General features: G+C 47.4%; 1 protein-coding gene across 1 annotated transcript in view; it reads left to right on the forward strand.

The window, feature by feature from the left end:
* Positions 1-12,383, forward strand: part of pcsk5b (proprotein convertase subtilisin/kexin type 5b) — a 459,575-nt gene that overhangs the window by 436,740 nt on the left and 10,452 nt on the right. Inside the window, exon 36 of the mRNA XM_078567301.1 lies at positions 9,036-9,219. Within this exon, the coding sequence (XP_078423427.1) occupies positions 9,036-9,219 (184 nt within the window). The remainder of the gene's footprint in view (positions 1-9,035; positions 9,220-12,383) is intronic.

Consider the following 12,383-nt stretch of genomic DNA (forward strand, 5'->3'; position numbering starts at 1 on the left):
CCACCTTCTCCCTGTAACCTTGTGCATTCCTCTTTTTTAGATGACTGTCTAATTCCCTTTTGAAGGCATCAATTGAACTTGCCTCCACCATTCCCTCAGGCAGTAAATTCCAGGTCTTAACCACTTGCCACATGAAAAAAAAATTCCTCGTGTCACTTTTGCTTATTTTGCTAATTATTTTAAATCTGTGTCCTTCCGTTCTCAATCCTTTTACAAGTAGAGACAATTTCTTGATATCTACTCTGCCCTCATGATTTTGAATACCTCTATCAAACCTTCTCATCCTTCTTTTCTCCAGGGAAAACAGTCCCAACTTCTCCAATTTATCTTCATAACTGAAGTAACTAACTAATAACATAACTAATATAGCTGTCTCACTCTATCTTTTCTGAACACAGTTATAAAATACGGGCTTTGCCTTCTGTTTTAAACAAAGCTCCAAGTATGCAGTAAAATATATATGGTATTCAAATTGACACAGTGAAGAGTTAGGATCACAATTAGCAGTGGTATTAGGTTATTGCACACCTAAATGGAGATTGTACCAAAAAATGAGCAGGTGATATAAGTAATACTCCTGTTCAGGAACTGGTAAATGGATAAGGCAGAAAATTATAGATCAGTTAATCTTGTTTCAAGATTCGTTAATCTGTCAGGTAAATTAAATAGCTAGCCCTTTAAAAATTGTAAAAACTGCTTGACTGTGTCTGGGAGAGTTGAAAAAAAAAATCTGTTCTAGCAGTTTCAATAGCTGTTTGTTGACATAACCCTAATGCTATAATTATAGCATTATACGTGTTCGACTGCTTTCCATAACCCATGATTATCACAATGGGGAACTTTAAGATCACAGTTTGATTGACAGCTCAAAGAGATTATTAAAGGATTAGAGGTTATTAAATGATTTAAATGGGATTAAAATACTTGAGGGGATTTAAATGTATTGAATGGGCTTTCATGAATGAGTGTTTCTTTTTAACACAGTGAAGTCTGTAATAAATACTTAGAACTCTATTTTTTTATCTCAACATGGCCCATGATGAACACTGGATGAGTTGGCATGAAGGGTGTAGGGACAAGGGAGGTTGGTAGCATGAGTTGGCACTAAGCTGGCGTAGGGACTATATATGACCATGGGGATGGGTGGGGGAGTCATGTGTTGGCATGAGTTGGCACTAATTTGGCATTCAGGCTATCAAAGGCCATGGAGGTGGGTGGGGGCTATGGGTTAGCATGGAGAGTGTGATAGTCCATTGGGGGCAGGCATGAGTTGTCATGTATGGACATGGGATGTATGTTTGGATTGAGGGGGTGTGAGCGATGAAGACTAATGCATAAGGAAACATTAAACAGCCATTCTCGACACTCGGCAGCCCCTGTGGCTGCCTCCAACTATGGCTAGGAGTGTCAGGCCCAACTCCATCCTGCACCCGCACCTCCAGAATGAAGAGCCCACCATTTGGAGCACGTTTTCCTGAGGTGGATGCGGCGAACCAGGAAATTTCCCGGCTCTGCGCACCTGCCTCGGAAGTGAAAATCCAGGCCATATTATTTACTAAATTAGCCAAGGATTGAAGCTGCTACAGTGAAGTATGAAATCCCTGAACTTTGCCATAAGATGATGAATCTTGTTCCTTGTCCAAGGAAACTTGATACTAATTATGGCACCTCCATTGTTGTTCTAGATGTGATCAGTTAACTTAGGACTGCACTTTGGAGACTCTTAATTGGATCTGACCCACATTTACTCAACAAGTCAATCTGATCATCTGTCTGTGTATCTGCCTGAAGAAGAATCTATCGGGGTTGATTTCAGGCTTCCGGGGGAGTGGGGAGGTGTCTCTCGTTCAAAGGCACCCAGTGCCTGATTGAGGAACCCAGCAACGGGAAGGGAGGTGTTAGTTGAGAGCCACCCCTGCCCTTGCTGCTGACATCCCTCCCATTCTCCCCCATGACCCCTATCCCATGACCCGCTTCCTACCATCACTCACTGTGGCCTGAGTTGCTCATCAATTCTGGGCCTCTAGAAGCAGCCACCGTCTCTCTGGTGGCGCTGCCAAGCAATGCACCTCTGCTGGCCCCTGACTGGCAGACAGTCCTTGGGAGTGGCATAATTTCCTCCCCTGGGATCCTTGATCCAGAGGAAGGCTTGCCTCTGTCCAGTTAAGTGCCTGCGTGGCAGTCTATGTGGCAGGCCCTCCTAAAAGGAAGCTCTTGCCGGCTTTCCAGCTTGCGGGTGAGACTCTTGTCACCTCCGTTATATATTGCCCCACAAGTGAGCAAAAGGTGGAATCCATGCATTGCCCCTAAGCTGCATTATGGTTCCAATTGATATAGACCAAAATAGAACCAATATATTTCTGCAAACATTTTATTCATCAGTCATTGGCACATAATAATTCCTTGAAATCAAAATTGTCATTCCTTCTTCAAATAATCTGAAACGTTTCAGCTAGGGATTGTTTCTCAGATATTTCCTAATAAACAATCACTTTCCAGATACGATGTCTAAATTAAACTAGTACTGGATATCGAAAACTGGCACTGACATTAGCATTTCTTCATGGACTGGATTTTTTCCAGGGCGGGGGTCAGCGGGAGTAGTTGGGAAGCTGACTGCCACCCGCAATCAGGGCCGGACCGTGATTTCACGCTGGTGGGCCAATTAAGGCCCGCCAGCGAGAAACACATGTTTCAGCGCTCAGAACTGCCTGTGGTGGGGGGCGGGGGTGGGGCTGAGGGCAAGAACACAAGTTCGCACATGCGTGCGGGAAGAATATTGACAATTAAAAATAAAGATTTTTGAAATGTTAAAAAACATGTCCCCTCATGTGAGTCTGTCACATGAGCAGGGGCATGTTAGAAATTAGGATGAAATTTTAAAAATATTTTTTTTAATGACGGATCAAAACCTTATCCTGCCCGTCGATGAGGTTTCACAAAAAATCCAAAGGTCTTTTTGCCTGCCCACCAACCCTAAGGTTGGACGGAAAGCAAAAAATTTAAGTCAATTACAGTGCTAATGGCCTTAATAGGCCTTTTAATTGTCTGCGGGTGTGCGAGCGACTCCCGTGCGCGCCAGCTGACCGAAATATCGCGCAAATGCACGATGACATTGGGACGCTCGCCTGACGTCATCGTGCGTCATTTTACACTCAAGCGGGTCGGGCGCGTGCCCACCCGCTCAGCAAAAACTCCTGCCCCATATTATTCTGTAGCTCCCCAGTCACTTTTCCATACTCTGGGTAATTAAAAGAAAGATTTCTGTAATGATTTTCCTCTAACCTAATGATACCCCATGGTCTATGTCACTCTGCTGGTATTCATTTATTGTCTTTTAGCAATGTTTCAAAACCAGACATAAATCATTGTCTTTTCTATTTATTTTAATTGCAGCAATGCCTGTGAATTCTTGAAATACAGACATATTTTGAAAGCTGAGTTTCCTTCGTAATTTTCTGATGTTGTTCCATCCAATTTAGAGTTTTGTTTGAGTTTGTACAGTACCACAGCACATTTTACAGTTCACAACATCATCGGTTTAAATTATAAATAGGCATTATTGCTGATTTTATCACTTTTATTTGGTACAGATTCAGCAATATAAACCGTTACATTAACAAATGATTGCCTTTAAAAGTTTGGCCCTATTGTCTGATTCGGCTATTTCAACATTTGGGCATATTTGTAAATAATTGCCCAGATTTTGCAGTCAGTGGTGTAACAACAGTGCTGAAATGTCATTTACAAACTTGAATTTTTAAGAAAAATTTTAAAAAGCTATGGGGTTTTGTCATTAAATGGAGAAATTTGACATTCCGCAATTTGAAATTAGTTTTTGAGGGCCAGCGAGGTAGTTCAGCAGTAATTATGATTTTTTTATAGTATATCTTTAAAAGCCCAGGCACACTTTATTTAGCAAGGCATAACTATCTCGAGGGTTTTTACAGCGAGAATAGTAGCATAAAAAGCAGATGTTTGCATCAAGTCATTGATGTCTAACTGATTTCCATCTGTGAGGACTTCAACCCTGCATTGTGTTGCTGACAGCGACTCCTGGGCCAGAATTTTCATGTCGGTGTGTGAGGATGGGCCCCGCATGCTGACGCGTAAAATGATTAACGGTGACATCAGGTGAGTGTCCTGACGTCACCACGCGCCATCGCGATATTTCAGTGGGCGGGCGCGTGATGTTCTCCGATGCACGCCCGCCATTAATTAACAGGCCACTTAAGGCCCTTGAGCCAGTAACTGACACTGATTTTTCGGGGCCCGTGCGATCTTCAGGTCGGTGCATGGGCACAATGGGCAGGCGGGTAGGACACATTTGTATAAACCTCATCCACGGGCGGGATAAGAGGGGCGAGTGGGGTCGCAAATGTTATTCGTCAGGCATTTAATGCTTAAACTTATGCTACTTGCCTGTGTGAGCAGGAATACTTCAAAACTCTTCACAGCTGTTTGGACAGGAGTAACAGGCTCCAGGTCAGAACTCTGGAGTAAACCTCATTTTTGGGGCCTTGCTGGTTTCAGGAAGCCTTCCTTTACCCTGGGAATGGGAGTTGTGCTGTCCACTGGACACACCTTCTCTGAAGAGGAAGGGAGGGCCAGAAGAGAGAGGAGGCCACAAGTCCACATTCAGCCTCCAGGGGAGCCACCTTTGGGAGGACAGGCGCAGGCACAAGGGGCACAGGGCCAACAGAAAGTCCAAGGTGGAAGGGGCTGCAGAAAGCGCCACTATCCTGCTGCCAGGGTATACAGGTGGCGAAGCAGCTACCTCAATATGTCTGAGGTGCTCTGGCTCGGCTTGATGGATGGCTGCTGGGTGACAAGGGCTATCCCCTCAGAATGTGGCTCATGATGCCTCTCCGCCATCCAAGAACAGAAGCTGAGCAGCAGTATAATAGGAGCCACACCTCCATAAGGGCTGTGGTAGAGAGAACCATTGGTCTTCTCAAGATGCGCTTCCGATGCCTGGACCGTTCAGGGGGCGCACTCCAGTACCCCCCCAGATCATGTGTCACTGATAGTGGTTGCATACTGCGCTCTCCACAATCTGGCGCTGGAAATGGGCGATGCAGTGAAGGAAGAAGATCTGGATGCAGATGCTCCGGCTGCACACGATGAGTCCAGTAGTGAGTCCTAGGATGAGCACACACAGGAGAACACTGAGGGGGTAGACGCTGACCCGGGCAACCTCCAGGGAAGCAAGGACATCCAGGAGGCTTTAATCCAAAGAACCTTCAGCTAGCACACTACATTTGGACCTCCAACACATGCCAGGGCTGCAGGCTCCAGACTCGATGCCTGAGAGCAACATCTGCCTGGTTAGGAACATTAACTATGTGCCTTGTCAATAAAACTCAAAGACAAGCAACTCACTCATAATATCCTGCGCTCCCGTCCACCTGCAGAAGTGAGGAATCACCCTGAGCCATGCTCACATATAAACATTTAATAAATTAACAAAATAAAGCAGAAAGAAAATTGAATGCAAAGGTGTTCAACATCACAGCAACTTGTCATCAACTAATAGCGGGGCAACATAAAACCACCAGTGAGAAGCCTGTGGTGTGCCTAAGGTGCCTTAAGTTTACGTTTTCGGGTGCTACATCTAGATGCTCCCCTCTTGCTGGCACTGGCATTGGAGACAGCCTGCTCACTCTGCTGTCCTGTTGGCCTTGATAACCTTGGCGGGCGTCCTCTGGCCCGTGGAGCCTTTGATGGGCCCGACTGGGAGGGAGCAGCCAGTTCCACGGCTGGCATCTCCCCAGTTGCCGCAGCCTCATCAGATCCCACGGTCACTGGCAAAAAAGCTGCTCATCCGGGGTGCCCTGAAAGGAGCCCGCAGAGATGACAGGCAGCTCCTGCGCCAAGGTGAAGTCGCTTCGGACCTCCCTGCTCACCATGGATGGATGGGCACCTAGCTGGGATACTTGGTTCCCAATCCATCTCCCACACTGGCACTGACCAGCTGAGGTCAATGCCGCTGTGAGGGCTTGCAGGTCCGAGTGCAGCCCCAGGAGGCCCCAATTGTTCTCCTGGAGGACCCTCTCCATGAGAGTCGCCATTCTCTCCATGGAGGAGGCATGGCGCTCGGCCATGAGGGTCATTGCATCGGTGATGCTCTGCGTGGACTCCTCCAGCACGGAGACCATGCCACGCATTGCCTCATGTATCTCTGCCAGGTCCTCCCACAGACCCTGCTGGACTTTCAGCATCTGCTGCCTCACAGACGACTCCAGAGGCACATCATCAGCCACCGACTGAGCAAGCGCCTGGTCCCCAGCAGTCCTCCGACTGCCAGCGCCATGAGCATTCTCTGTCTCTGCCCGCACCTCAAGCGAGAGTGAAGTGCCCTCACCACTGTGCCCCGGGACACTAGCCGACGATCTAATTCTCACCGAGGTGCTAGTATCTGCGCTGGTGCCTGCCTGGCAGAGATAGTGTGATGCTGGTGATTTTAATTGTTCTGGGCCCTCAGGGGTGAGAGGTGGCCCCTCTGCCTCCTCCTCCCGGCTCTGCTCTGGTGATGCTGAAAGGCCATTTGATTAGTTCAAGTGGAGACAATGTCAATGTGCATCCCTGTCCCCCGGATCAGTATGTGCTCATCCTTCCATAATCAAATGACAACCCATGTTGGGAGCTTCAATCACTGAACATTCAACAATGGAATGGCTGCTGGGACACACATGGTGACCTCAGTGCACAGCAATCTTACCTCCCCCTGGCACCCCAGCCTCCCCGCCACAGGTGGACCTGGGCAAATGGCGCCTCTTCAGCTCCATCGCCTCCTGCTCGTATCTGGCGATTATGGCCAACTGGGCCTGGCCTCTGCCAGTCCGCATCCGCTTAGCGGTGTTGTGTGTGGTCTTCTCCTGAAAAGGAGAGGAGCATTGATTAGTCCACCCTGTACCTGGATTCCCATCACATCCCTGCCACCGCCACCTCAGTGGGACATTGCAGGGCTCCAGTGAATCCTGACCCTGCAGCTGCCGCATGCTCACACCAAGCAGCCAGGGCTGACCCCCTTTGCCCACATGCTGCCTCCATCACATTTGCCACCACATGGTTTAACCTTGCAAAGCAAGGACACACAAGCATGTGGAACATCAAGGACAGCAGATGGATGGGTGCCCCGCCACCTGGAAGTTCCCCTCCCAGCCTGTCAGCAGCCTGACTTTGAGATGTTTTGCAGTTCCAGCCCTGCGCTTAGGTGCAGAACCTGAGGTAGCCCCCAAAACTGTACTCTGGGTGTCAGTCTACCACATTGCTGTGGGTGCAGAACCCATCTCAGCACAACCCTCTCAGGGTGAACTAGGCATGGGCAATATCTGCTGGCCCACCCAGCGAGGGACACACGCCGTCAATGATTCAATGCGCTAACTGCACTCAGAGTTGGGGTGGGGGGGAGGTGGGGGGAAAGCCTACCTGTTGAGTTAAGTGACCAATGCCAACATGGTACTTACCCTTCCCGAGTGCAAGACATCGTTGAAGTGCTTGCGGCACTGGATCCAGGTGCGCCGCACCACGTCGCGGGAGCTCACCACCTCCGCCACCTCCTCCCAGGCACGTTTGGTCATGTGGAGGGGCCTCCTCCTCTCGTCCCTAGGAATGAGGATCGCCTGCCATGCTGCCACTTACTCCAGGAGGGCAGCTAGGCACTCGCTGGAAAAGCAGGGGGCACAGTGCACCACTGCCCTACCCTCCTGCCTGGCCTGCTCACCAGCAGCTCTCTGGGGAGCCCTTCTGTTGGCCATGATAAACAACCTTTGCAAGGCTGCCTGCGTGCTATTTGAACAGGCTGCGGGTCGCCATTGGACCTGGCAGTTATTGCACTCTCGCCACCGCCCACCCACTCCCGCTATCCTCAGGAGCCGCATTTCACACTGGGCGGGCCTTATCACGGACAGCAATCAGCTCCGCATCCACTCCCGAACGGCTCTCCCGATGGGGAGAAAAGTTTCCCCCTGGATTTCCTGCATTTAACTGTGCGTGCGCAGCCATCAAAAATAATGACAGTGAACACTAACAGTTTAACTGTCATTACGACCCTAAAATCTGGGCCAATATGTAAGTTCTTCAAGCTTGAATGATTTAACAGATAACCTTGTACACAACAAAGACCCACGAGGTTGATTTCAACCCTTGACTCCAGTTTGTCAGTTTAGACCACTTCAATGTAGTCTTAGAAGACCTTATGATTAAAACAACCGACTTTCAGTGGAATGAATATCACTGGAAGGGATCATAAAAATCAGGTCCGCTGATAATACACTATCACAAGATGCAACAGAAAAAGGACATGAAAAATATGGTCTTGAGATTACAAAGCCAAAATCTATTTTATCAGCAAAATGTAACACTTCCGGGTCTAAACCAGTATAGAAGTGCAACTCTACAGTTATCCATGCAAGCTCTGGAAAGTATTAGTTTGAATATGAAGATCTGCTTGTTGAAGCCCTTGATTCTAGCCTTCACCTTTAATACATGGAGGGAAGAAAGATGAGAAGAAACATCCACATGTTAAACACACCTTGATCTGAATAATCCTCAATATTCATTGGTAAGAAGTGATTTAGAGAAGGATACAATAAAAGCATACCTTGGAAGACAGTATGAAATGTTGTCTCCCTAAGATACATATTGAAGAAAGAGTATGAAGTACAACTCACACAGAAAACTTTGTGCTGGAAGGACTAAAATTAAGGCATCATGGAGTGTGAAGGAAGGGTAGACCTTTAGACTAACCTGATGCTAAAATTAGTCTAACACTGGTTCAAAACTAATCTAAACTTGCCTTTTCATTCTTCAACTTGATTTGCTTAATGTTATTTTCACTATTATTGTTTTAATGGAACCTAATTAGAATTTATAAACAGTATTGATCTGATAATTAATCTTTCAAAAAAATCTTTATTTACCAAAATACTGAAGCAGTGCATAGGCAAGAAATTTTGCAGTTTGTTTACATTATAACTAATTGAGATGCATTATTCTTAATGTCTATTTTTTTTCCTAATGCTTCTTATTAGGACCCAGAGATAATGTGTGACAAATGCCATGACACTTGTCTGGAGTGTAAAGGACCAGGACTTTACAACTGCACAAATTGTCATCTAGGCCTCTTGCTAAATCTCGATGATGGCAATTGTTTAAACTGTTGCAGATCTGCTCTGCCAGATGTTGAAGACTGTTGTGATTGTGAAATGAGATTTGGTAAGACTGTTAGCGTATTTAAATCTTTATTGCTTGCCAAAATTCATCTAAGGGTACAATTGCTTATCAGCTAAAGTAAAAGTTATTTCTGATTGAGCCAATTAACATGTCCATTGAAAATTAAGAAGTGTGTTGATTCTTAACTATAGCTTTTGAGTATTTTATAACTATTTTTTATGTATCCAGGAAATTTGCAAGGAGTCCTAGTGAACGTTTTTAACTGGATTCTATCATTGTGTTGGCAGAAGGGCTTGGTAGTGTTTTAAGTCCTGATATTGACAGAAGCAGGCTGCAGAGGCAAGGGAGAAGGGAAGGGTGAAATGCCAGTTGGAAAACCCAAAAGTCTAGGTTTCCCCACATGCTGTGGAGTTTTGACTCCATCACATGGATATTTACCTTGCCATGATTTCCACCCTGAAGTCAATCTCATTGATAGATTTGGTTTCTGGTTGGGTGGGGAGAACTCTGGAGCAAGCTGCAGCCCCAAGCAGGGAGCCTGAAGCTGCTACTGGGGAGTGTGGTGGGAAGGGTTCAATCCCTGAACTCGGGGTGGGAGAGGGTATTTAAGTATGAAGGGGTCAGATCAAAGACAAGAGGGTAAACTTGGAGGGCCTGCTTTTGAACTTATGCTCCTCCTGGCCCACATGCAGTGTTATAAAGATACTTATCCTCTCCCTCAAAGCTGTCCTGGACTCCCTTTAGCTGCTAAATTTCCCGAGGCCTGAGAAACATGGCTGGCCAGAGTTATTTCTGTAAAACTAGTTAAATGTGAGATAAAAACAAAAAACTACTGCGGATGCTGGAAATCCAAAACAAAAACAGAATAACCTGGAAAAACTCAGCAGGTCTGGCAGCATCGGCGGAGAAGAAAAGAGTTGACGTTTCGAGTCCTCATGACCCTTCAGCAGAACTGAGTAAAGTTAGGAGAGGGGTGAAATATAAGCTGGTTTAAGGTGGGGTGGGGGAGAGAAGTGGTGGGGGCGGGGGGGTGGGGGTGGTGGTTGTAGGGACAAGCAAGCAGTGATAGGAGCAGATAATCAAAAGATGTCACAGACAAAAGGAACAAAGAGGTGTTGAAGGTCGTGATATTATCTAAGAGAATGTGCTAATTAAGAATGGATGGCAGGACACTCAAGGTACAGCTCTAGCGGGGGTGGGGTGGAAAGACTGACAGGGCATTACAGTTATAGATTTAAAAATAATGGAAATAGGTGGGAAAAGAAAAATCTATATAAATTATTGGAAAAAACAAAAGGGAGGGGGAAGAAATGGAAATGGGGGTGGGGATGGGGGAGGGAGTTAAGATCTAAAGTTGTTGAATTCAATATTCAGCCCGGAAGGCTGTACAGTGCCTAGTCGGAAGATGAGGTGCTATTCCTCCAGTTTGCGTTGGGCTTCACTGGAACAATGCAGCAAGCCAAGGACAGACATGTGGGCAAGAGAGCAGGGTGGAGTGTTAAAATCGCAAGCGACAGGGAGGTTTGGGTCTTTCTTGCGGACAGACCGAAGGTGTTCTGCAAAGCGGTCGCCCAGTTTGCGTTTGGTCTCTCCAATGTAGAGGAGACCGCATTGGGAGCAACGAATGCAGTAGACTAAGTTAGGGGAAATGCAAGTGAAATGCTGCTTCACTTGAAAGGAGTGTTTAGGCCCTTGGACAGTGAGGAGAGAGGAAGTGAAGGGGCAGGTGTTGCATCTTCTGCGTGGGCATGGGGAGGTGCCATAGGTGGGGGTTGAGGAGTAGGGGTTGATGGAGGAGTGGACCAGGGTGTCCCGGAGGGAATGATCCCTACGGAATACTGCCAGGGGGGTGAAGGGAAGATGTGTTTGGTGGTGGCATCATGCTGGAGTTGGCAGAAATGGCGGAGGATGATCCTTTGAATGCGGAGGCTGGTGGGGTGATAAGTGAGGACAAGGGGGACCCTATCATGTTTCTGGGAGGGAGGAGAAGGCATGAGGACGGATGCGCGGGAGATGGGCCGGACACGGCTGAGGGCGCTGTCAACGACTGTGGGTGGAAAACCTCGGTTAAGGAAGAAGGAGGACATGTCAGAGGAGCTGTTTTTGAAGGTAGCATCATCAGAACAGATGCGACGGAGGCGAAGGAACTGAGAGAATGGGATGGAGTCCTTACAGGAAGCAGGGTGTGAGGAGCTGTAGTCGTGGTAGCTGTGGGAGTCGGTAGGCTTGTAATGGATATTGGTGGACAGTCTATCATCAGAAATTGAGACAGAGAGGTCAAGGAAGGGAAGAGAAGTGTCAGAGATGGATCATGTGAAAATGATGGAGGGGTGGAGATTGGAAGCAAAATTAATAAATTTTTCCAGGTCCCGACGAGAGCATGAAGCCGCACCAAAGTAATCATCAATGTACCGGAGAAAGAGTTGTGGGAGGGGGCCGGAGTAGGACTGGAACAAGGAATGTTCCACATACCCCATAAAGAGACAGGCATAGCTGGGGCCCATACGGGTACCCATAGCCACACCTTTTATTTGGAGGAAGTGAGAGGAGTTAAAGGAGAAATTGTTCAGTGTGAGAACAAGTTCAGCCAGACGGAGGAGAGTAGTGGTGGATGGGGATTGTTCGGGCCTCTGTTCAAGGAAGAAGCTAAGAGCCCTCAGACCATCCTGGTGGGCGATGGAGGTGTAGAGGGATTGGACGTCCATGGTGAAGAGGAAGCGGTTGGGGCCAGGGAACTGGAAATTGTTGATGTGACATAAGGTGTCAGAGGAATCACGGATGTAGGTGGGAAGAGACTGGACAAGGGGAGAGAGAAGGGAGTCAAGATAACGAGAAATGAGTTCCGTGGGGCAGGAACAGGCTAACACGATTGGACTGCCGGGACAGTTCTGTTTGTGGATTTTGGGTAGGAGGCAGAAGTGGGCCGTCCGAGGTTGGGCGACTATCAGGTTGGAAGCTGTGGGAGGAAGATCTCCAGAGGAGATGAGGTCAGTGACAGTCCTGGAAACATGAGGCTGCAAGCTTCATTATTTAAAGGACCAACTCAGCTCCTGGAAACTGGTTAGCTGCCCCCCTCATTTTACCTGGAAGTATGGATTGAGAATTTTAAAGTTTTAACTTCTTACCCGACCCCAACCTTCACATTTTTGGAGGCGAAAATTCACCACTTAGTTTCTTCATGAACATGCCTGCTTAGGATTTGACCT

The sequence above is a fragment of the Cetorhinus maximus genome, chromosome 2, assembly GCF_964194155.1.
Source record: "Cetorhinus maximus chromosome 2, sCetMax3.hap1.1, whole genome shotgun sequence".
NCBI classification, from domain to species: Eukaryota; Metazoa; Chordata; class Chondrichthyes; order Lamniformes; family Cetorhinidae; genus Cetorhinus; species Cetorhinus maximus.